This window comes from Leopardus geoffroyi, chromosome C2 (genome assembly GCF_018350155.1).
Source record: "Leopardus geoffroyi isolate Oge1 chromosome C2, O.geoffroyi_Oge1_pat1.0, whole genome shotgun sequence".
In the NCBI taxonomy this organism is placed as follows: domain Eukaryota; kingdom Metazoa; phylum Chordata; class Mammalia; order Carnivora; family Felidae; genus Leopardus; species Leopardus geoffroyi.
In genome coordinates this window covers 8,656,569-8,683,305 of record NC_059333.1, presented here as the reverse complement: position 1 = coordinate 8,683,305, position 26,737 = coordinate 8,656,569, and the positions used below count along the sequence as shown (strand labels likewise).

General features: G+C 44.8%; 1 protein-coding gene across 7 annotated transcripts in view; it reads right to left on the bottom strand.

The window, feature by feature from the left end:
* Positions 1–26,737, bottom strand: part of HLCS (holocarboxylase synthetase) — a 239,755-nt gene that overhangs the window by 151,423 nt on the left and 61,595 nt on the right. For all 7 annotated transcript variants that reach the window (XM_045501413.1, XM_045501414.1, XM_045501412.1 and 4 more), the window contains one exon: positions 7,408–7,679. In XM_045501413.1, coding sequence (XP_045357369.1) covers positions 7,408–7,679 — 272 coding nt within the window. The remainder of the gene's footprint in view (positions 1–7,407; positions 7,680–26,737) is intronic.

Genomic DNA, 26,737 nt, shown 5'->3' with positions numbered 1-26,737 from the left:
AACTCAGTTACCCCCAAGCTCTGTGCTCCACGGTCTAGGCCTAACGCCTTCCCCAGAGCAGAGGGCCAATCATCACTTACCAGATTAGACAGAGTGTGGCACCCCAACCACGCCACTTGGAAGTGTTTCTCCCAGCAGTGGCGATGGATTCAGTGGCCTGCCATACCCCCTTGTGTAGACCCCACCACCACCAAGAGCTCACATTTGCAAACGGCTTCTGTGGTGCGTGGCTGTAGGATGTGACTATGGGACACAATGAAGTTCACTGGGCCAGACAGAGTACTGAATCCACGCCCTGGGGACTCTATCCAACAAGCTGAGCTAACTGGTCACAGGGAAACCTACCAGGAAATAGGGCAGAAAGAAAAAGAAAGGTGTCTAAAGGCAATCAACACCAGCATCACATCTAAAAGGTTACCCTGGGGGCGCCTGGGTGGCGCAGTCGGTTAAGCGTCCGACATCAGCCAGGTCACGATCTCGCGGTCCGTGAGTTCGAGCCCCGCGTCAGGCTCTGGGCTGATGGCTCAGAGCCTGGAGCCTGTTTCCGATTCTGTGTCTCCCTCTCTCTCTGCCCCTCCCCCGTTCATGCTCTGTCTCTCTCTGTCCCAAAAATAAATAAACGTTGAAAAAAAAAAAAAAAAAAATTTAAAAGGTTACCCTGACAATAGAGTAGAAAATACATGTCATGGTCAGAAACACATGCCCAAGAAAATGACTGGAGCAGGGGATACAGGGTGAAATGATCTATTCTAACCAGACTGGATGGGTAGCTCAGCCAAGTCAGACTTCTGGGGGAACATCACTCACGGACATGGCTTTCACTTTTTATTTTTGGAGAGGGAAGCCCTTCAATTGTCCTGATTTAATTATTAGCAAGCAGCCCCCTTATCTCCCCTGGTTACTCCCTTTCTCCAGACCTCCCCCGCCCTCTACTGAATTACTAATATACCTTTATTTATTTTTTCTTATTTTTTTAATGTTTATTTATTTGAGAGAGAGAAAGACAGAGAGAGAGAGAGAGAGAGAGAGAGAGAGAGAGAGAGAGAGAGAGAACTAGTGGGGAAGGACAGAGAGAGAGGGAGACACAGAATCCAAAGCAGGCTCCAGGCTCCGAGCTGTCAGCACAGAGCCCGATACGGGGCTCTAACTGACGAACCGTAAAGATCATGACCTGAGCTGAAGTCAGATGCTCAACCGACTGAGCCACCCAGCTGTCCCATAACACACCTTTAAAATTCAAAGGTTAAGGGCTCCTGGGTGGCTCAGTCGGTTAAGAGACCAGCTCTTGGTTTAGGCTCGGGTCATGACCTTGTGGTTTGTGGGTTCAAGCCTCGTGTCGGGCTCTGTACTAACAGTATGCAGCCTGCTTGGGATCTTTCTCTCTCCCTCTGCCCTTCTCCTGCTCGCTCGTTCTCTCTCCCTCTTAAAATAAATAGACATTTAAAAAGATGAAAGAAGATAAAATTAAATTAAATTAAATTAATAAAATGAAATAAATAAAATAAAATAAATAAATGAAATGAATAAAATAAAATAAAATAAAATAAAATAAAATAAAATAAAATAAAATAAAATAAATTTCACAGGTTACGGGAAGGAGGTGACGGTGGTAGGTGTTCATGGCCTTTGGACCAGCCTGATTTCATACCCTGAGGTCAAATGAAAGCTTTCAGTGTCTGTCTCAGGGCCACGGTCATTTCACTGGGTTTGCAGTCAAAGAAGAAAGCACAATGCCCTCCAAAATAGTTGTCAGAAGAGAAATTTCCAAATCGCCCTAGATTTACACTAGTAACATAAGAAAAATACCTCTAATGGCATTGAGTAAGCAATGAAACAGAACTAGTGTTACTATTCAAATAAATTATTTTCACCAATGATTTCAAACCTTATAGACACTGGAGCTATCCTCATCTGGATACAACTTAAAGGCCCCCAGCTATTTTTCTTAGTAGTCTGACAAATAAAAAGTCCATGCCTGGGACAGAGACTTCTAATTGTTCTCTGATATCTAGTCTCCATTCCTCCCTAGCACAAGGACCCTGATTTGCAGTGGATTCATGGATACTGAGTATAAAGACCACATTTATTTCCTCACCTTCTTTGCGGGTAGATATGGTCATGTGCCTAGATCCTAGCCCTAGAGTATAAACAAAAATGTCATGAGCAATTTCTGGAAAGAGTCCATAAAGAGTGAGGCACACCCTCCATACACATCCTCCTGCTTACTGGCTAGAACAAGAACATAAATGCCTGGGCTGCTCTTAGACCACTTGCTGAGGGTGACAGTGCAACTCACTTGCGTCCCTGACACTGTGGGCCACACACTGACCACCCCTGGACTGCCTGTCTCAGCCTACCTCACCTATAGGACAGAGAAATAAACTTCAATCCTGCTTGAAACACTTTAATTTGGAAATATCTGTCTAATCCTAAGTGACCTAGAAATTGGTACCTGAATACGGTGTGCCCCAGGGTTTGGATTTACACTTGTCCCAAAAAACAAGGCCTAAAACTGCAGTCTAATGTGGAGGACCGAGGCAGGGAGCAGCTGGAGAGAATATGGGTCTCGGGGGCTCATAACTGGAGACCGCTATCGTCACGCAGTAGCAAAGCACTCAAAAGAGGGGCGTCTGGGGGCGCCTGGGTGGCGCAGTCGGTTAAGCGTCCGACTTCAGCCAGGTCACGATCTCGCGGTCTGTGAGTTCGAGCCCCGCGTCAGGCTCTGGGCTGATGGCTCAGAGCCTGGAGCCTGTTTCCGATTCTGTGTCTCCCTCTCTCTCTGCCCATTCCCCGTTCATGCTCTGTCTCTCTCTGTCCCAAAAATAAATAAACGTTGAAAAAAAAAAATTTAAAAAAAAAAAGAGGGGCGTCTGACTTCAGCTCAGGTCATGATCTCACGATTCATGGGTTCGAGCCCCACCTCAGGCTCTGTGTTGACAGTGCGGAGCTTGCTTGGGATTCTCTCTCTGTCCCTCTCTCTCTCTGCCCCTCCCCTGCTTGCGCTCTCGTGCTCTCGCGTGCTCTCTCTCTCTCTCTCTCTCTCTCAAAATAAATAAACTTAAAAAGAAAAAGCACTCAATAGAGGCCTGGCTTTCTATAGCTTGGGAAGAAGACCATGCACCTGTTAGAAGCTGTACCATTACAATAAAGAACTCTGAAAACGTACAATGTCAGCGTTTGTCAGTCCTTCCTGACACCCTCGGCAAAGTTCACTGAAAGAGAAATGATCTCCACTAGAGCTAACTGACCTCAAAGGATGCAAAAGAAAAGAGCCCTGATAAGAGGGGCTCTCGGTTGGCAACCAGCAATCTACGATGGAGCCTGTGGGGCTGTCTCGCCAGCCCCAGTAGGTGCTAAGACAGGTGCTTCGGCAAAGACAGCCTGGAGCCTTGTGCCAAAGATGTCATGGAGGGCCTGGCCTTTTTTTCATCCAAGCCACCGTTTCATTCAGCCAGGGGAGCCACCATCTAACTGGGAGAGAAGGGGATGAGCAGAGTATCGAGGCCTTTGACAGACCAGAGCTTTTAGACTGAAACACTCTGTCCTGATAAGATCACTGACGGCTAGTCACACGGAACCATCAGAGGCCTACTAAAGTCTTCAGAAACTTCTATCTCCATGGAAACCATAAGGCTGACCTAGAAAAGGCTGTGATTGTTCACCCTCAAAACAATACCCAGACCCCAAACCCTCATAGACAGTGGATGTCATACGCCCAGCCCCTCTGACGCACATCTCAGACGTGGTGCAGTTAAGACCTCCCCAAGAGGCAAAGCCATGACCCCACGGACACCAGGCGAGGGAGACCTTCCTGGAGAACAGAACCAGGGCTGCCAGACACAGCCGGGAAACCTGCCTACCGCCAGCTCAGGGAGTCTTTCCTCTCCCCGCCCAGGGTACTCCATGGGCCCCACTTCACCCACAGCAGCACAGTGCACAGGAGTGCTGGGGACACAGAACATGCCTGCGTTTGTGGTTTGGGGGGTTTTGTAGTTTAGTTTTTATTTATTTATTTTTTTTGAGAGAGAGAGACAGAGAGACAGAGAGCGTGTGAGCGGGGGAGGGGGCAGAGAGAGAGAGGGAGAGGGAGAGAGACAATCCCAAGCAGGCTCCATGCTCAATGCGGGGCTCGAACTCACAAAACTGTGAGATTATGACCTGAGCTGAAATCAAGAGTCGAAAGCCTAATCAACTGAGCCAGGTGCCCTTGAGAACACGTCTGTTTTAATCAGCAGACCGCCAGACCTCAGGGAGCCACGTCCAGCCCTGAGTAAGAAGACTCCATCCCCAGAGATCCTGAATCTGCTCGAGAGGAAATAAACAAGTAGACTGGCAGGGCTATCTTCCTGGAGGAGGGGGCGAGAGTTTTGGAAACGGGGAAAAAGGTGCAACACAGATATTTGGGACTGTGGCAGAAATTGCTGGCTGTTCCCCACTGCGTACTTTCCCCCTCCCTTCTCGGGAAGAGAACTCCCAATTTTTAGCTGCTATAAGTCGCTGTGGGTGAGGAGGGGCACAGAAAAAGGATTTTAGAAACCTTATAATAAAGAGTATCTAATTTACATTTTACTTCTATTCCAGACTATAAGGAAAGAGCCACAGAGGTAACAGATGTAAAGAGAGAGGCACACACAGAGTTCAAACCCAGGCCACAGTTTTGAAAAGTCTTCTTGCCCTGGACTTATTGATGTGGTCAGTCCACAGGAACAATTCAGTAAATTGTGATACGTAGCTTCCTACATGCTGGTGTGATACTAGAGTTTGACTCTGATGGCCCTAGGCACTAAAAGATGACGTATGAAATTGATGGATATGTGTAACATACGCAGCACCAGTGGCTGGAAGATAAAAGCTTCTAATACATGTTAGTTGCTATTATTATTATTATTACCACGACCATAGACTGTGCTTCTATGAGGACGGCCCACGTGGGATCAAATAGAGTATTAGCTACAGAAATGGTCTCGGTCTCACTCTCAGAGAGTGATAAGCCATATATTTCACAAATCTATCTCATGGTCCTTTTGTGCACAACTGAGTTTCTGGCACCAAGGTGACCGCTTCAAAGTCCTTCTCCTAAAAAAGGATACAGTCCATCCACCCCACCCCCAGGAACTTCTCACCAGGCTTGCTGACTCACAAGGCTGCAGTGAGTAACTTTATCTGTTAGCGTTAGGACGGGACCCACACGAGCAGTGGAAGAAGACATCTGTAAGTTACACGGAGCAGCCACTATTTATTTATTCAATATCTGCTCTGTGCCAGGCGGAGGGATTAATCATTAATCATCAAAGCCATTTCATTCTCTGTGCTCTACAGAGACCAGACAAGAAGAGAAACAAAGAAGCTTCCCAAATGCCCTCGGAAAGGCCAAAATATTCTTTTTCCTTGGTAAAAATAAAAACTCTTTATCCTCCAGAAGGTTCTGACTCCACTACTGTTGAGCTCACCTACACATTTTTACAGACCCGAGTTGCTTAAGACAGAATTTAAAAAAAACACAAACAAAAACAAAAGTTCAATATCAAAAAGGAACTTACCAAGATCCAAGGGCACTAAAGCAGGTGTATTTACATGGCATTTTTCTTCTATCCTAAAACACATGCTCACCAGGGTATAAAGAAACCCAACCATCTGATTACACAGGAGACACAGTCCATCCACTTGAAAGGGCTCAGAGCCCTCTTAGTAATGCACTGCCCGCTATATAAGCTCAGAGGCTGTCATTCCACTTATTCAAGATCATCCCAACATAAAATATCCTTCGCTGATTGTCCAACAAAAACAGACAAGACGTGCCAATATTTTTCTATTTAAATTTAATCTCTCCAAATCTTATCTTAAGTACTATGTCTGATTTTTTTATTTGGAAAATATAATAATAATAGGTCACCTTTTCAATATTTTCAATATGGTGTTCTCTTGAGTAACAAAGGATTATCACAGAGTTCACACAAGCAAGTAATGATCGTTCCATATACCAACACAGGCTTTTTCCTGCTCATCTGAGAACAGGGGACTGGGAAGGAGGGGAGGCGGGAGAGGGTGGGAACGCTGAAAAATGAAAGTACCTGACAACACAAGAAAAAACAGCAAACAAGAACTGTTCATGACCATGGCTCGTATTCCCCTTCCCACTACACCTGCCTCGCTAGACCAATGCCGCTACACTGGTGCTTTCTCTACATACTATACCCACATAAAACTGCCAGTTCCATGAGAAGGGAGTAGGTGTGAGCAGGACAGTCAAGAAAATACTAAGGTAATGTATCATTTCAACATACCGTATCAACATATTACCGAATTCCAGAAATTATTAAGAAAGCCCCAAATATTTCCCTGCATTGAATTATGCATCTAATTGTGCAGTCCTATGAAAGAAAATGCCTAGAAACTGTAAATCCAGTGGTTCTTTTGGAGTCTTAACATTCCTGAAATTTTAGTCCCATGTTGAGGGAAGATGTCTTTCTTATTCACTCCTTCTATAAGCCTACGTTTTAAACTATCTCAATAGAAGAGTACTGGTTAATACTAATTTAAGAGTTAAAAAAAAAATCCTTTCATCTGTTTGCCATTTTTTAACCTTTAACCAACGTCCATGAAACACGAGCAAAGGGGAGAAAAAACAAAGAGAGAGGCAAACCAAGAAACAGACACTTAACTGCAGAGGACATGTGGGTGGTCGGGTGGGGGGTGGGGGAAATAGGTGATGGGGATTAAGGATGCACTTGTCGTGATGAGCACAGGATGAGGTACGAAAGTGTTGAATCACTTCATTGTACACCCAAAACCGTATGTTAACTAACTGGAATTTAAATAAAAACTTTTTTTAAAAAAGTCCACGAGACAGAAAAAATAAGAAGGAAAACTCAGGAAGAATAAATCTTGAACATCCGAATGGGACGGCAGAGTGTCGACAAAATGTGCTGGATGGGAACATTTCAAAACAGGTTTCCAAAAGTACGAAATCTCCACTGTGTTTCCATCTAGCGCAGCATACGTGTCGTTCAGATTTGCTGTCCTAGTGCTCCCGCAAAACATTTTCAACTAAATGTTTAACACTGGCTATACCAATACAAAAAATCAAATGATGGCCTGAGTAATAATGCCACCTGTTAAAGTTCTTTCGCCAAGGATCATCTGAAAGGCCTGATACTAAAGGAAGTGGGTCACAATGTACAAAATCCCCCTGCTTTAAAATATGAATCTGTGATCAAGGAAATCATTATTTAATTTTTCTCCCTGTGCTTTACCTCGGACAGGACAAGGGTATTCCCACCTTGCTAATGGGTTGATGAGAACTCTCCTTCGTCATCTTTACCCCTTCTCCCCCAGCACTGGTTAGACAGAACAATCGATATAATGAGACTCCTCTGAGCCGGTGCACGATGTCTGGCCAGAACTCACCCGTCCAGAAGGTTCATCGTGGTGGGCGTCACTTCGGCAAACAGAATTACTTTTCCAAGTCGCTTTGTCTGCAGATTTTGTCGGTAGATCTCTAAGTTAAAATTCTCTGATAAGAAGGACTCCACATCAGTCACCACGGGTAGAGCAGATGGGGTGATTTCTATGTTGGGCGTGTAGGATGAAAGAAACTTAAGGGAGAGCTTGCTGGACTTGATTACTCCTTCAGGATCCACATGCTTCCCCAGCCACTGCATAAGAGGATCCCAGATTTCCTGTGTTACAAAGAAAGAGATGAAAAGGTCATAATTTGGCCTTACATTCGGTGAGGGTAGCTTTTTCTTAAAATGCCATTTTGGGGGTGCCTGGGTGGCTCAGTCGGTTAAGCGTCCGACTTCAGCTCAGGTCACGATCTCACGTTCTGTGAGTTCGAGCCCCGCGTCGGGCTCTGGGCTGATGGCTCAGAGCCTGGAGCCTGCTTCCGGTTCTGTGTCTCCCTCTCTCTCTGCCCCTCCCCGGTTCATGCTCTGTCTCTCTCTGTCTCAAAATAAATAAACGTTAAAAAAAAATAATAATAATAAAAATAAAAAATAAAAAAATAAATAAAATGCCATTTTGGTAATAGAAGTACTTCCTAAATCACAACCAGTAACAGCTAAAGTAACATATTCCAAACATCTGTGCTACCACACAATCGACAATAAGTCCATGAAGTATGTTTACGCTATAAAAATACAGTGGATTCTTGAACAACGTGGGTTGTGAACCGCATGGGTCCACTCACATGCAGGCTGTTTTCGATAAACACAATACAGTGCTAGGGCACTTGGCTGGCTCTGTCGGAAGAGCATACGACTCAATCTCAGGGCTGTGAATTAGAGCCCCACATTGGGTGTAGAGATTATGTAAACAAATAAAACTTTAAAAAAATAATGCCGTACGGTGCTATAAATGTATTTTCCCTTTCTTATGATTTCCTTAATAATTTTTCCTTTTCTCTAGCTTGCCCTATTGTAAAGATACTGTATATAATACATATAGCACACAAAACACATGCTAATTGGCTGTTTATGTGATCAGTAAGGCTTCAACAGTAGGCTACGGTAGTTAAGTTTTGGGGGAGCCAAAAGGTATATGCTGTGGATTTTTGACCGCACTGGGGGGCAGGTGGCTCCCCTAATCCCCATGTTGTTTAAGGGTAACCTGTAAACTGTTTGGAAGCCAGGACCCAAAGAAATAAATACAGCTCATTATTAAATTTTCTATCCTACATAATATCCTAAATCCTTAGATGTCTTCTCCAGCTCTAGAATTCATTAGTAATCCTCTAGTCTATACATTCTGCAGAAAAGTTACAGCTTTCTACTTTTGCCCCTCAAGGAAATTCATTATCCTAGCTGGGGAAATACCATAAAAAGCCAGGTGAAAGCAGTCACAGAAGACCAGGCACGGAGACAACAGCATTTGCTCTCTGCCTCTGGAGAACCTTCAACTCCTCTCCTGGACAAGCTGACCACCACCAGCCACTGACAGGTCACCAGCAGGGGAGACCTGACTTTCACATGGGAAAATAATGGGAAACCCAACACGTGCTTTCTCTTTGCCAAATGTGGGTCTCGGGGGTGGGGATGGGGGGGGGGTGAAGTAGAGCCTACCAGAAACCCCGCCTAACCCAGAACAAAGCTCTCCATTCTACCCCTGAAACAAGCAGGGGCCCTAGAGCCTCCCAGGAGGCTGCAACTTCCTCTTGGGCCCTGGAGGACCCACAGGCCTCCCTCCATGGTGGGGAACCAGGGAACTATGGGTCGAGGGAGTCATCACCCCAAGAGGTCAACACCAATGTATTAAAATCAAATTGTCACAGTAAACACAGATCCAGGCTCTTACGCTACCTTCATGCAAATGCTAGGCCTTTCAAAAGAGGAAAAGTACCCCTCTGTTAACACGAGGGTATGTCCCAAAGCTGCACGTGGCCACAGAGAAGTAGCTTCAAAGATAAAATATTATTCAACTCAATTCAAACAGACCACTAAAACTCACTTGAGTTCACAGAAAATACATAGGATAGAGGAACAAGTTCAACAACTTTGGAAGGAAGGAATCAGAAGAATCCAGAAGGTGAGACATTTCACAAAACAGTGATCCGCAAGTCAGTGTCACAGGGGACAAAAAGGCAAGAGAGGGGGTGAGAGAAGAGGGGGAGACCCCGTCTGGAGGAAGAGAGACGTAGAAGATACGACCAAATACAGCAGCTGCCTGCAAGCGGGTCCACAGGTGGGGACCAAAGTGGGACCGGGCATGAGCTATCTGAGCATAACCTTGGATCTGACAGCCCAAAGAAGGGCTAGAGGAGTAAGGATGGGGACAGGGGTTGAGACCAAACCTTGTGTGAACCCTTGACCCCAACCTGCTCACCCTGAAGAAGCCCTGAGCAGGAACCCTGGCTGTATCAGACCACACAAAGTCTGGGCAGCCCAGAACATCTCCCAGATGATGGCTTCATCATAGCACTGTATCTACCTCACTACTGACAAACTTGTCTTGGACCTACAGAATGGAAATTTTCCCTGGGGCAGTGACAGCCTCATGAAGGGTAAGAAATGAGCCCGGGGACCAAGAACTCCAACCCCAGAGAAGTGGATCTGTGTCTCCCCCAGCTTGTGAAGAAGCCAGCTTGGGGTCCAGCACACCGCCATCCCACCCCCAGTGTCACGCGAGGGTCCCTTCTGTGTCTGTCCTCCCAACCCTTTTTGGATGAACAAAGCCTGACCAATATTCAGGGGAATGATTTTTCTCCTTCTTGTTTTGGCCAGAGGTGTTGGGGCTGTGTGACTTCTGAGTGATTTCCTACAGTGTTGGTTCCTCCCTTCAGGATGGGGGGCGATAATCACCATCCCAGGAATTCTCAGTGGGTTTTTATTATTTAAAAAAAAAAAAAAGGGGGTGCCTGAGTGGCTCAGTCTGTTAGGTGTCGGGACTCTTGATTTCAGCTCAGGTCATGATCTCCCAGTTCGTGGGATCAAGCCCCGCACTGGGCTCTGCACTGGGTGTGGAGACTGTTTGGGATTCTCTGTCTCTCCCTCTGCCCCCCTCCCGCCCATACGTGTGCTCACACATACGCTCTCTCTCTCAAAAAAAGATAACAAGAAGAAGAAGAAGAAGAAGATATGATCAAATACAATGAGTGGCTCTTCACCAGAGTCTGGTTTGAACAATCCAGCTGGAAGAGACATTTTGAGACAATGAGGAAATTTGAATATGGACAGAATGTATCAAATAACAAAGATTCACTGTCAGGTTCAGTAGGCATGTTAATGGTACGTCCTTAATGTTAGAAAAGTGCCTGTGTCACAATGTCTGTAATTTACCCCCAAATTAGATGAAGCAAAAAAGGCAAAATACTAATAACTGTTAAATTTAGATCATGCATATGTGGGGTACTTGTTACACTATCCTCTCTATTCTCCAGGTTTTAAAACTATCATAATTAAAAGTAAAAAAGAGGGGCGCCTGGGTGGCACAGTCGGTTAAGCGTCCGACTTCAGCCAGGTCACGATCTCGTGGTCCGTGAGTTCGAGCCCCGCATCGGGCTCTGGGCTGATGGCTCAGAGCCTGGAGCCTGTTTCCGATTCTGTGTCTCCCTCTCTCTCTGCCCCTCCCCCGTTCATGCTCTGTCTCTCTCTGTCCCAAAAATAAAGAAACGTTGAAAAAAAAAAAAAAAAAGTAAAAAAGAAAGCAAACACACACACACACACACACACACACAAATGGTAAAATAAACATTAACTATTATAAAAATAGCACATTCCACTAAAATGTTTTGTCAATCCATTCATCCAACAAATATTATGATCTTACGGGGCGCCTACCACATGGCAGACATTCTCCGAGGTTCTAAGATTCGGCAGTGAACCAAGGGGCCGAAGTTCCCATCCTCATAAGGTTTATTTATATTCTAGAACAGGAACCAGTTAATTTTTCAAATCCATCAGCACAAGACATAGAACATTAGATTGTTCTAAGTGCCAAGGAGGGAAGAGACAGAAGTAGTGTCAGAGGTAAGACATCGTAGGGAGGGCAGACAAACACGGGACGGACTCAAGGAAGGGATTACATTCCTCATTGTATACAATGTATATATTATATTACTAATTATATACAACCCATACATTATGTTACTAATTGTATGCAACATATACATACTATTAATTGTGTACTATTAACGTATACAATCACTCTTCTCTATTTTTCCTTATTTTTTAGTTTATTTATTTTTGAGAAAGACAGAGCATGAGTGGGGAAAGATCAGAGAGAGAGGGAGACCCAGAATCTGAAGCAGGCTCCAGGCTTTGAGCTGTCAGCACAGAGCCCGACGCAGGGCTTGAACCCACGAACTGAGAGATCATAACCTGAGCTGAGATGCTTAACCAACTGAGCCACCCAGGCACCCCACTGTCCTTTATTTATATAGAGGATTCCAAGGAGAAGCAAAGGCCCCAAGGAAGCATGAGGGGGTAGGGAAGTGCCAGGGACGCAGAACAAGCCAGGAGGAGGGCAAGGAGCTCGGAGGGCAAAGGGTAGCAGCACCCACACCATGCAGAGGCTTCAGGGCCGCTATGGGGCCCGGGGCCAACGAGGAGCCCTGGGGGCTTTGAAGAAGGGCGCGTGGTAACCCCCTCGGCAGAGTCACAGCAGGAGCACTCGCTCAGCAACCTGAGGGACACAAACACAGGGAAGCAGACACCAGTCAGGAAGCCTCTGAAGTTCCTGGGAGGGTGACGACAGCCCCTAGACAGGTGTGACAGTGGGCATGTGAGAAGGGACTCTGGGATAGTGGCTATAAGATTGGCAGAGAGATCACATTTAGGATGTCAGCAGAAATGGGGAGTCAAGAATGAGCCCAAGCAACCAATTCAGCCAGCTTTATTTGCAAAACAAGGAAATAAAGGCTTATTTCTGCAAGATTTCTGGCCTGGCCACCTGGAGCTACCACTGGAAATAGCAAGGGCAGGAAAGGACAGGTTTGGAGGGGAAGAGCCAGCTCCAGGCACGACACGTTTGAGACAGGCACTGGGAAATGCACTGGGACACGTGACTCAGGGAGTTAGGGGAGAGGTCCACACCGAGGACATCAATTTGGGAAACTCCAGACTATGGATGATAATTTGAAGCCAGGAGACAGGCTGAAAGCAATGAGGAAGTTACTGTGGATGAAAAGAGTGGTTGCACTGGTCCCCTGGGGCTGCCATTACAAAGTGTCACAAACCGGGGCGGCGGGGGGGGGGAGGCGGGGGGGCGGTGCTTAGACAGCAGAAATTTATTCTCTCGGAATTCTGGAGGCTGGAAGTCCAAAATCAAGTGTCGGCAGGGCCACACTCCCTCCGAAAGCTCTAGGGGAGAATCTGTTCTAGGCTGCTCTCCCAGCTTCTGGTGTTGCTGGCAATCCTTGGCTCCCCTCCATGCGTCCATCTATCTCTCTTGTCCTCTTCTTATAAGGACACTAGCCATATTGAATTAGGGCCAGCCCTAGTGACCTCATCTTAACTGGATTACGTCTGCAAAGACCTTATTTCCAAATACAGTCACATTCACAGGTTCTGGAGATTAGGACGTCAATGTACCTTTTGAGGGGGACAAAATACAACCCACAACAGGTGTCAGTGCTTAGATATCAGGGAGACGAGAAGGCAAAGGAAAATCAAGTGCCCATGTGTCTGTGTGTAGGTAGAGGGGGGTGCCCAGTTTCACAGGTGGCAAGAAGGCACGAAGATGACGGCAGGGCAGTAAGAAGAGGGCTGAGCCGTAACCACTGGACTCCTCAAGACAGAGCCCACTGGATGCAGGCAACACCTGATGTTAATAAGGGAAGGAGAGAAGTGCATCTGGGTGGCTCAGTCAGTTGAGCATCCGACTTCAGCTCAGGTCATGATCTCACGGTTCGTGGGTCTGAGCCCCGCATCGGGCTCTTGGCTGTCAGCACAGAGCCCACGTCGGACCCTCTGATCCCCCCTCTCTCCACTTCCACCACACATGCGCTCTCTCTCTCTCTCTCTCTCAAAAATAAATAAACATTAAAAAATAATAATAATAATAAGGGAAGGAAAGAGACTGCAGACTCCAAGAACAAAACTCTGGCAAGGAGTTTCCTCAAGAGGAAAAGCAGACTGGGGCAGTGGCTGCAGGGAGGAAGGGGGTCCAAACAGGTATGGTTTGGTTAAATGTGAGAAGTAACAGCACGTTTTTTTTAATGATGACGAGAATGGTCCTATCCAGAAAGGTAACAGGTGAACAGGTGAGGACTGGATCCTAATGCTCAAGCAGAGAGGTCGGCCTCGGGAGCGGAGCCCTCCCCCACCGGGATGGACAGGGCTCACATTCCGGAGGAAGACACCCAGCCTGCTCCCCGACTGGGTCGCAGCCCTCCCTCACCCCTGCCTGCCACACAGCCATCCAGATCAGCCCTGGGAACTCATCTACACTGCCAGCACTCTGCTCCCAGTCTGCAGGGAGGCAGGTAGGAGTCCTGGACCGAAAGCTGTTGACATCATCTTTGGATTCCTTCTATTTTTCTCATAAATAACAGGCAAGATCATCAGCTAAGAGGAAAAAGGAAGGAGGAGGCTTGAGAAGGCAGAGGGAGAAAATGAAGGAAGCAGGGAAAATAGAATGAGCAACTGAAAGTGTTCAGGGTCCGCTCCAGGTTAGTGTTTCTCAATCTAGAGTGAACCGTTGGCACAATTTTGTGCTTTTATCCAGCCACACTCAGCTACAGAGCTATGTGGAAAAGGTACCGAGGAGGCTGAGGGGGCATATAAAGTTACTGACCTCCTGCAAATGAGGCCCCTATGGAGACATAAAGATGGAAAACAGGGTAATCCTGGCCTATGAGCGCACAAGCCAGGGGGAAGGACAGCAAGAGGAGTAGAGAACAGCGGAGGACAGTTCCAGAGGGAAAAGCAATGCGCCCAGGAGCAATGCAAAACAGGAAGTGATTCTGTTCGAACAAGCACCAGAAAAGTTGTGGGAAGAGGGCAAGCTGACGTGAGTGAGCTACCAGAAGCGATAGCCCTGACCTTCTACCTCTGCACAAAGAACCAAGATAAATTTTAAACACAGTATTCCCTGTTCACTATTATTTCTTTGATACAAATTCTACTGGAGAAAGAAGACAGAATGAATGAATAAAAAACATACTAAGGTAACCCCCAGTTATGGACTAAACATTTGCGTCCCCCTAGAATTCATGTTGAAATTGAAATCGCCAAGGTGGTGACATCAGGTGGTGGTGGCCTTTGGGAGGTGATTAGGTCATGAGGGGGGAGTCCTCCTGAATGGGTTACGGGAGTGGCTCTTATGGTTCAGTCAGTTAAGCATCTGATTTCCGCTCAGATCATGATCTCATGGTTTGTGAGTTCAACCCCTGCATCAAGCTCTGCACTAACAGTGCATAGCCTGCCTGGGATTCTCTCTCTCAACCTCTCTCTGCCCTTCCCCTATTTGCATGCCTGTACATATACTCTGTCTCTCAAAACTAAATTAATAAACTTAAAAAACTACATAGGTATATACATATGTATACATATACATATACATATACATATACATATACATATACATATACATACATATACATAAAGCAACCCCAGAGATCGCTCACCCACTCCAACCAACCACGGACACAGCAAAAAGACAGCTCTCTGCACCCCAACAGTAGGTTCTCACCAGAACGAACCATGCTGTCACCTTCATCTCAGACGTGGAGACTCCAGAAGTATCAGAAATAAATGTCTGTTGTTTATAAGCCACCTGGTCTACGCACTTCTGTTTTAGCAGCCTGAACTGAGATAGCTCCAAACCTCATTAGTTATAACCAACACCTTAAACTTTGGTCAACGCCCTTAAGGTATTGCCTTCCTCACATTCCCCAGGTCAGCAGGACGTCACAAGTGCACCACAAAGGCTAAACATACGTATGGGTGAATAGGTTAAGTCACAAAAATAAAGGGAAAATAATCTGGAAAACAAGTATTTCTTAACTAACTGCAGTTTTCATTAATTCAAGCAGAGGGTTAAGTGGTGATCCAGCAGCTGGAGGCAATGTAAATCTCCATTCAAAGTCGATGAAACCAAAAAGAAACGGTTGGCACCAGGTAACACTTAGAACGAACAAAGCAGGGAATCTCCTCTGGAGTGAATTATTCAACTGGCCAACCCCACATCATTCATCTAAGAAATACATACGGAGCACCCACTGTTTCTCAAAAATAGTACCACAGAATAAAGAGAGGAGGAAAGGGGTGCCTGGGTGGCTCGGCTGACTTAGCGTCCAACTTCAGCTCAAGATCTCATGACTCACGAGATCAAGCCCCACATTGGGCTCGCTGCTGTCAGCAAAGAGCCCCCTTCGGATCTTCTGTCCCCTTCTCTCTCTGCCCCTCCCCCATTCATGCTCATGCACACATGAGGTCTCCCCCTCTCTCCTCTCTCTCTCAAAAATAAATAAAACATTAAAAAAAAACAAACAAACATCCACCTTACACCTGTCAGAATGGCTAACATTAACAACTCGGGCAACAACTCCAGCGAGGATGTGGAGAAAGAGGGTCTCTTTTGCCTTGTTGGTGGGAAAGCAAGCTGGTGCAGCCACTCTGGAAAACAGTATGGACGTTCCTCAAAAAACTAAAAATAGAACTACCCTACGACCCAGGAACTGCACTACTAGGTATTTATCCAAGGGACACAGGTCTGCTGTTGCAAAGGGATACATGCACCCCAAGGTTTATATGTTTATAGCAGCACTATCAACAATAGCCCAAGTATGGAAAGAGCCCAAAGGTCCATCGATGGAGGAACGGATAAAGAAGATGTGGTATATATACACAATGGAGTATTACTCGGCAATCAAAAAGAACGAAATCTTGCCATTTGCAACTACGTGGATGGAACTGGAGGGTATTATGCTAAGCGAAATTAGTCAGAGAAAGACAAAAGTCATATGACTTCACTCATATGAGGACTTTAAGAGACAAAACAGATGAACATAAGGGAAGGGAAACAAAAATAATATGAAAACAGGGAGGGGGACAAAACAGAAGAGACTCATAAATATGGAGAACAAACTGAGGGTTACGGGAGGGTTGTGGGAGGGGGGATGGACTAAATGGGGAAGGGGCACTAAGGAATCTACTCCTGAAATCATTGTTGCACCATATGCTAACTAATTTGGATGTAAATTAAAAAAAAAAAAAAAGTTATCAAAAAAAAAAAAAAAGACGTATGGAGCACCATTTCTTTTTAATTTTTGTAATGTTTATTTTTATTTTTGAGAGAGAGACAGAGACAGAGCACAAGTGGGGCAGGGGCAGAGAGGGAGACACAGAATCCAAGGCAGGCTCCAGGCTCTGAGCTGTCAACACAGAGCCCAGTGCAGGGCTTGAACTCACAAACCGCGAGATCGTGACCAGGACTGAAGTTGGACACTTAACCAACTGAGCCACCCAGGCGCCCCAAGCACCCACTATTCCTCAAAAATAGTACCACAGAATAAAGAGAGGAGGAAATACAGGTATGCATACACACAACTAAAACCTAGTATGACACGTGCTTAAAAAATTCATTCAAACTATTCAAATATACATAACCTTTGGCAAAGTAGGTCAACGTGGCTCATTAAATTTAACCACTTATTCTTATTTGCCTACAAGTTGGGAGCCAGATTCTCAAGGAATTACATTATCACTGTTATGTCTACTAATTACTAAAGTGATATTCCAAATTATTTGTTTCTGAAACCAATACTTGAGATGCACAAACGTGCAAAATAAGTTGACGCAAGCAAGGAACATGGGTTTTTGTTCTTATGCCTCTTTCACGTAATCTTTCAGGACTTACTCAGAGCCAAATATATTACTCAGAATAAAGATAATCTAAAAGATATAAAATGAGACCTGTAACATCTGAAGAAAGATAACTGTATACTACCTATAAATCTCCTAAATATTCATATTCACGATAGACAAATGCAACTTTACGCCATCAAGTAAAACTGAATACACACAGTCCATCATCCCTGGACAGGAGAATAAAAATCTGGTTACAAGACATATCAAAATTACTACCTGTTGGATGCAAATCTGCATGATACATACTCTCAGATGCACTCAAGTTACCATGATTTAAGAGCTGTGGAAGTAGCTGCTAACACATGTAGGAAAAAAGAATTAATCCATGATTCTTGGCTTAAGTCTACTAATGACCACTAAGGCAGTGTGGAAATGCCACCCCCAAACCTACCTTTTTGAATTCAATGACCAGAGTGTAGCTAAATGTCACTTCTTTAGGGAAGTCTTTTCCGACCCACAGATCCTCCCAATCTAGGCTAGAATTCTTATTCATGAACAGTGACTTTATAGCACTTATCAAGTTGTAATTCCATAATTTGTATAACCATTTATTCAACGTCCCACTGTCTTGCTAGAATGTAAGCTCCATAAAGACAGCATACATACATTTCAGTCTTGCTCCCAACTGTATCCATGGCAGCCAGTACCAGATCTGGCAAATAGTCCATGCTTAATAAGCATTCACCATATAAATGCACATTAAAGTCCTTATCAAAACTCCACAAGTTACAGATAGATATAGAAATAGATATAGATATATAGATGTAGATACGTATAGATGTAGACATGTATAAATGTGTGTTTGTATCCCAACAGGTAAAATGCAAAAAAAAGCACTGATAAGAGATGGTCTTGATACGGATACACAAGCCTCAAAAAGAAATCTGAAATCTTTGAAAGTCAAGTCAGTCCTATTGAAAACAAAACAAATGCTATCAAATTTCACCACAATGAAATTCATAAAAACCTTCTGATTAATATTATTCTTTTAACATTTGAACCACAAGAATTTAGTACTTACCTTTCCCAAGATTTCAACCCAAATGAATGCAATTCAGGTGAAACCAAAAACTGAATGTTTTATAGTTACATATATGCTTTGCCCTTTGAATTAGCCACAGCAGTGGGGAAACACTAGCCATTCTCAAGGAAGGTGAATATAGCTTTCTTTCTTTTTGGGACATGTTGCATACAACATGAAATCCCCAAGGAACCTATAAAAAAAAAAAAGTACTAAACTAGTAAGCGCGTTTAGCAAGGTAGCAAAATACAAGGTCGATACACAAAACTTGGGTGTATTTCTATATATTAGCAATTAGTACTGAGAATATGAATTTTTTTCAAATACCATTTTCTTTTTTTTTTTAATTTTTTTAATGTTTATTTATTTTTTTGAGACAGAGAGAGACAGAGCATGAATGGGGGAGGGGCAGAGAGAGAGGAAGACACAGAATTGGAAGCAGGCTCCAGGCTCTGAGCCATCAGCCCAGAGCCTGATGCGGGGCTCGAACTCACGAACCGTGAGATCATGACCTGAGCTGAAGTCGGACGCTCAACCGACTGAGCCACCCCGGCGCCCCTTCAAATACCATTTTCAATGGTGTCAATAGATCTGAAACATTTAGGGATAATTTAAAGTATGTGTCAGAACTACAAAACACTGCTGAATTAAATTTTTAAAGCCCTAAATAACTGAAGAGATATACCATGTTCATAGATCAGAAGACACAATACTGTTAAGATGTCAATTCTTCTCCAAATTGATCGATGCAATACAATCCCATCAAAATCCCATCCTTTTTTTTTTTTTTTTTTTTTTGTAGAAATTAATAAGCTGATTTTAAAACTTGCACAGAAATGGAAAAGACCTAGAATGGCCAAAACAATTTTGGGAAGAAAAGACTTGGAAGTCTTACATTATGTGATTTCAAGACTTACTCTAAAACTGCAGGATTCAAATCAGTATGGTATTAGCCTACAGATACAGATAATCGAAACAGAATAGAGGCCAGAAATAAGGCCACACATACATATTCAATAGATTTTTGACAAAAGCACCAAGGTAATTCACCTGAAAAAGGATCATCTTTCAATACATGGTACTGAAAAAATTGAACATCCATATGCAAAACAAACAAAATAACCTTGGCCCTTATACCTTCCAGGTACCCAAAACTTGAAATGAACTGCAGACCCGAATATGAAACTTCCAAAATAAAACAAATGAGAGGGGCGCCTGGGTGGCGCAGTCGGTTAAGCGTCCGACTTCAGCCAGGTCACGATCTCGCGGTCCGTGAGTTCGAGCCCCGCGTCAGGCTCTGGACTGATGGCTCGGAGCCTGGAGCCTGTTTCCGATTCTGTGTCTCCCTCTCTCTCTGCCCCTTCCCCGTTCATGCTCTGTCTCTCTCTGTCCCAAAAATAAATAAACGTTGAAAAAAAAGTTTTTTTTAAAACAAATGAGAAAAACTTCTGACCTTGGGAAAAGTAAAGCCCTTCTCAGATAAATCAAAAGCATGAACCATACAAGAAGAAAATAATAAACTGGACTTCATTCAAATTAAGAACTGCTGCTCATTAAGAGACAGTGTTAAAAAAATGAAAAGGTAAACAACAGACTGAGAGAAACTCTTCTCAGTGTATATATATCTGATAAAAGATTTGAATCTATAAATAAGCATTCTTAAATCAGAATTATAAGAGAAAAAAATTCAACATACAACATCAACAAAAAGATTTGAACACTGCCCAAAAGAAAATACCCGTTGGTCAATAAGTACATGAAAAACTGCTTCCTATCGTTTGTCACCAGGGAAATGCAAATTAAAACCACAATGAACTACCACTACACACCCACTAGAATGGTTAAATTTTAAATTCTGACAATATCTAGTTTTGGCAAAGAAGTGAAATAACTGGGAACTCTCAGAGATTGCTTATGCAAATATAAAATGGTACCGTGATTCTAGAAAACAATTTGGCAGTTTATTTTCAAATTAAACATACACTTACCGTATGACTCAGCAATTCTACTCCTAAGTGTTTACCCAAGAGAAATAAAAACACGTGTCTGCAAAAACACTTGTACATGACTGGTCAATAGCCAAAAATTACAGACAACCCAAATGTCTACTAACAGGTGAATGAATAAGTAAGTTAAGGCTTATCCATACAATGGAACACTACTTGGCAATTAAAAGGATTGAACTAGTCATATATGCAATAACATGGATGAATCTCAAAACCATAATGCTGGGGTTTTTTTTCAAGTTTTTATTTAAATTCTAGCTGGTTAATACATGTAATTTAGTTATTCATCACTTACATATAACACCCAGTGCCCATTACAAGTGCTCTCCTTAATGCCCATCACCCATCTAGCCCATCCTCCACTCATCTCCCTCCAGCAACCCTGTTTGTTCTCTATCATTAAGAGTCTCTTGTGGTTTGTTTCCCTCTCTTTTTTTCCTTCCTTCCCACATGTTCATCTGCATTGTTTCTTAAATTCCACATATGAGTGAAATCATGGGGTATTTGTCTTTCTGTGACTGACTTATTTCACTTAGTATAATACACTCTAGCTCCACCCATGTCGTTGCAAATGGCAAGATTTCATTATTTTTGATGGCTGGGTAATATTCCAGTGTGTGTGTGTGTGTGTGTGTGTGTGTGTGTATGTGTGTGTGTGTACATACACCACAGCTTCTTTATCCATTCATTAGTTGATGGGGACATTTGGGCTCTTTGTATAGTTTGGCTATTATTGATAATGCTGCTATAAACAATGGGGTGAATGTGCCCCTTTGACTCTGCGTTCTTGTACCCTTTGGGTAAATACCTAGTAGTGCAATTGCTGGATCATCAGGTAGTTCTATTTTTAACTGTTTGAGGAACCTCCATACTGTTTTCCTGGGTGGCTGAACCAATTTGCATTGCCACCAACAATGTAAGATGGTTCCCCTTTCTCCGTATCCTCACCAACATCTGCTGTTTCTTGTGTTGTTAATTTTAACCATTCTGACAGGTGTGAGGTGATAGCTCATTGTAGTTTTGATTTATATTTCCCTGATGATGAGTGACATTGAGCATTTTTTCATGCATCTGTTAGCCATCTGTATGTCTTCTTTGGAAAAAATGTCTGTTCATGTCCTTTGCCCATTTCTTAACTAGATTATTTGTTTTTTGGGTGTTGAGTTTGATTAAGTTCTTCAGAGATTTTGGATACTAACCCTTTATCAGATATGTCATTTGCAAATATCTTCTTCCATTTCATAGGCTGCCTTTTAGTTTTGTTGATGGTTTCCTTCTCCATGCAGAAGCTTCTTATCTTGATGAAGTCCCGATAGATAGTTCATTTTTGCTTTTGTTTCCCTTGCCTCCAGAGATGTGTCTAGTAAGAAGTTGCTACAGCCAAGCTCAAAGAGGTTACTGTGTTCTCCTCTAGGATTTTGATGGTTTCCTGTCTCACAGGTCTTTCAACCATTTTGAGTTTATTTTTGTGTATGGTGTGAGAAAGTGGTCCAGTTTCATACTTCTGCATGTTGCTGTCCAGTTTTCCCAATACCAGTTGTTGAAGAGACTGTCTTTTTTCCATTGGATATTCTTTCCTGCTTTGTTAAAGATTAGTTGACCACATAGTTGTGGGTCCATTTCTGGGTTTCCTATTCTGTTCCATTGATCTGTGTGTCTGTTTTTGTGCCAGTACCATACTGCCTTGATGATTATAGCTCTGTAACATAGCTTGAACTCCAGAATCGTGACGCCTCCAGCTTTGCTTTGCTTTGCTTTTTCAGGATTGCTTTGGCTATTCGGGGTCTTTTGTGGTTCCATACAAATGTTAGGATTGTACATTCTAGCTCTGCAAAAAATGCTGGTGGTATTTTGGTAGGGATTGCATTAAATGTGTAGGTTGCTTTGGGTAGTATAGATATTTTAATAATGTTTGTTCTTCCAATCCATGAGCATAGAATGCTTTTCCATTTCTTTGTGTCCTCTTCAATTTCTTTTATAAGTGTTCTATAGTTTTCAGAGTACAGATCTTTCACTTCTTTGGCTAGGCTTATTCCTAGGTATCTTATTGTTTTTGGTGCAATTGCAAATAGGATCAATTCCAAATTTCTCTTTCTGCTGCTTCATTGTTGTTGTATAGAAGAAATGCAACAGATTTCTATATATTGATTTTACATCCTGCAACTTTGCTGAATTCATGTATTAGTTCTAGCAATTTTTTGGTGGAGTCTTTTGGGTTTTCTACACAGAGTACCATGTCATCTGTAAACAGTGGAAGTCTGACTTCTTCCTTCCCGATTCCGATGCCTTTTATTTATTTTTGAGAGAGAGAGAGAGAGAGAGAGAGAGAGAGGGCAAGCGGGAGCCAACAGAGAGAGGAGACACAAGATCCGAAGCAGGCTCCAGGCTCTGAGCTATTAGCACAGAGCCTGACACGGGGCTCGAACTCACGATCCGTGAGTTCGTGACCTGAGCCAAAGTCGGACGCTCAACCGACTGAGCCACCCAGGCGCCCCTCAATGCCTTTTCTTTTTGTTGTCTGATTGCTGAGCCTAGGACTTCCAGTACTATGTTAAATAACAATGATGAGAGTGGACATCCCTGTCTTGTTTCTGTCATAGAGGAAAAGGTCTCGGTTTTTCCCCATTGAGGATGATATGAGCTGTGAATCTTTCGTATATGGCCTTTATGATGTTGAGGTATGTCCCATCTATACCTACTTTGTTGAGGGTTTTTATCAAGAATGGATGCTATATTCTGCCAAATCATAATTCTGATTTTTAAAAAAGAAAAGACAGAGAAGAGTATGTACTGTAGGATTCTATTCAGGTAGAACTTCAAAAAAGACCAATCTAACCTACAGTGATAGAAAGCAGATCCGTGACTGCTGACACTGGGTACGGAAGTGCGGAGTGGATGAGGGCTGACTGAGGAAGAGAACAAGGGAATCTTGGAGGATACTGGAACACTCTATAGCATGATTGTAATGGTGGTGACTCAGGCATATATATGTATCAAACCTTACACTGAAATGAGTGCATCTTCTTAAATCTAACTTATACCTAAAGTTGATTTTTTTTTGAAAAACGCAAATAGTAACCAGCCCTCGCAACACTAAAGAATAACTAGAGCCCATGAGACTCAATATTATTCACTAATGTCCAAAAAATACCAGTATCCCAACTTCTGGAGAGATGAATGCTTACTTTTATATTCAGTGTAAATACACAGGAGTGGCTGCTGTATGGTTAGTTAACATACTGTAACGTCTGCTACAGGAAGTGCAACGAAGATCAGAGGCATACTGGATTCTGTGTCACGTCACAGTACAGCCACTTCACCCCATCACTCGTCTTTATCTGCTACATTTACCCACCTAACAAGATCCACCGGGTGAAAACTCAGTGATGGATGTATTAAAATATTGATTGTCATCTGTTTGTGTTTTGGTGCTCCTTTTCCCAAGGAACGCCGAATAACTGATCTTAACCTATAAAGGTTTCCTATCTCAGAGAACATGTGCCTCATTGTAAATAATCGAATTAGTTGTGCTTCAGTCATAACACTGTCCGTTGCTAGGCAACCGGAAGCGGGCAGATCAGAAAATGAGTCTACAAAGACGTGGACTATACGCTCTTTTTTATGGGTGTCCCATTCCCAGTTAAATGCTCTCAAGGAAACAGGAGCTGATATTCTTCTAACTCTCATGGAATTTATATGAAGCAACCCAATGCTTATTAGCAGTATTTTCCAAACAAAATATTCAGAGCCAATTTCACGTGGACTTCACGCAGGTGATGAAAGCACACAGCACAGCAGATCTTTAGAATCAAAAGATGTCACTCCTGGAAGAGCAGGACCAGTTTTGGTCCTGACCTCAGTTAAGGTAGGGATTGCTCATTTGGCAACTGCCGGGTGGACTTTTATTCTGAGCACCAGTACAGAGTAGGGCAGGGTCTGAAATACGTGTTCTCCTCCTCACCCGGTGGGTCCCCCATGCAGGTGCCTCTGGCCCAGCCCTCCTGACCCTGCTGCAGTCTGATCATCCCTCACCTAACTTGTCCAGATTCCACTCTGGACAGCACTGCATCCCAGTTTGAGTTCCCAAGACCCCTGCCTTACTGGTTCTCCAGAGAGGCTCAGCCACCAGTCCCAAGCACTGTTACCCCACAATGAATGGACTGGACCTGAGGGGCTGATAGTTTAATGGCACACTGCTGAAACCTACCCATCCCCACACACATCCAGGTCACCCACTGCCAAAAGTTAGCCTACCCACAGGCCAAAATGACCCCACAGGGGATGTATCTTATTTGGCCCACTCATTTCGAACTAGTTGCTAACACTCACAAACCAGGACATTTCACATCAAATATCCTGTTGGCTTTGGAGTAAATGGAAACTCTTTCCCACACGGTAGTAATTGGCTGGGGCCAAGCAGCACCGCCCTCATCACCTGGGGACACACTCTGCAGCTGGACTCTGGTGTGCTATCTCTTCTGCCCCAGAGGCATTTGGGTTTGAAACCACTCATCTTGGTCCTGTATCAAGTCTGGCCCCAATGCAGCAAGATCTCCCATGGGGCCCTCGATGATGCTGCTTTCCAGTTAAGTCCAACTTTTTTTTTTTTTAACGTTTATTTATTTATTTTGGTGGGGAGGGGAGGGAGGGAGAGCACACATGGGAGGGGCAGAGAGAGAGGGAAAGAGAGAATCCCAAGCAGGGTCCACACGGTCAGCGCAGAGCCCGATGTGGGGCTTAGACTCATGAACTGTGAGATCATGACCTGAGCCAAAACCAAGAGTTGGCTGCTTAACCGACTGAGCCACCCAGGTGTCCCCAGGACATTTTCACCAAGAAACAAAAGTTTTACCACTTAAGTGAGTTATCACTCATCCTCTCTGCTTTCAGCCAGGGAGAGATGGTGTATCTAGAAGGGCCACCTACGGAACTGTGGGCAGTTAAGAGACGCTAAGAGCTCGGTGAACACCTGGGCCAGCGATGGGCCTGCAGGAGGAGGAGGACAGAGCCGCCCATTGGGGCCGTAGGCCGAGAGGGCAGAGGAAATCCATCCACCTTGCTCCCCTCCTGCCCATGCAACCCTGTAGCCGAGAACAAGCAGAGCCCAGGAAGGGCCGGGAACAAGGGGACAGGGCACACTGGACAGTGGCCGACACACAACTGCCGAGGGAGAACCCAAAGCTGCTCGGAGCCCGCGGGGTGGCTCTCTCTGACCCGACCGTCTCTCAAAGACCGGCCCTGAAGTTCGACTTGGGCCCTGCAGTAAGTTGACCTTCCACACATGCTGATCCTTCACTAGTCGAGACCACACCAGGGACCGCAACCCAGCAACTCCAGAGGCCTTAGGATGGCATCAGATATCCCAATCCCGGCGACAGGCGGCCCTCGTGAGCTGAACTCGCCACGGTCACTCCAGGTCCCCGTGCCTGGGACACAGCAGGCCCCCAACCAACGTCTGTGAAGCTGTATTCCTTTTATTGCGTGAAAGTATCACTCAGGCTCGGGCTCCGAAAGGCCACAGATTTACTGCGTTTTTTTGTTACCTGCCAACTAGGGGAGACCACAAAAGGCACGGGCGGAGCAGTAAAACAGGGGTAATGAATGAGGCATTTCTAACAAGGCTGCTTTTATAGGCATCACACCTCGGCGGGGCCAAATGGGCTCGTTTTCGAGGTGAAATCTAGTCCGCGAGGCGCAGAGGAGAAGGGAGCCGTGGACGGCACTAAAAGAAAGGGAGGCTTTGCGGCCGGAGCTCCACCGGCACTTCCACACGAGAGGCGCTAACTTCCACCGACAGGACTCGCGGGTCCGGGCTCCACATCCGGAGAAGTCTCCAGGGCCTTCATTAAGCCTGCCTGTACGAAACGCCCTTTGTCCCGGGCCAACACAAGCAGGCCTGACGGAGCAGGTGGGCCCGCGCGAGTGGGGGCGCCCACGGGCGGCCTGTCCCGCTCACCCCAGACAGCGTGTCCCGCTGACGTGCGCGGATGTGGAAGATGCCAGGCGCGGGCTGATTTCCAGGGCCCCCCTCGAGCCACCAGCCCAGCAGCCCTGGGCCTGGCCTCCAGCCCTCTAGTCGTTGTACGTGGAAGCAGCAGAACCCAGCACGGAATCGGGTCCACAGCTCTGCTCCCCACCAGCGGGCAGGCCCCTGCCTGTTCTGGGCCTCAGTTTCTTCATTTAAAAAAATTTTTTTCATGTTTATTTATTTTTAACAGAGAGAGAGAGAACACGTGCAAGCTGGGGTGGGGGGGGGGGGACAGAGGAGGCACAGAGAGAGAGGGAGAGAGAGAGAATCCCAAGCAGGCTGTGCACCATCAGCACAGAGCCCAATGCAAGGCTCAAACTCACAAACCCCGAGATCATGACCTGAGCCCAAGTCTGATGCTTAACTGACTGAGCCA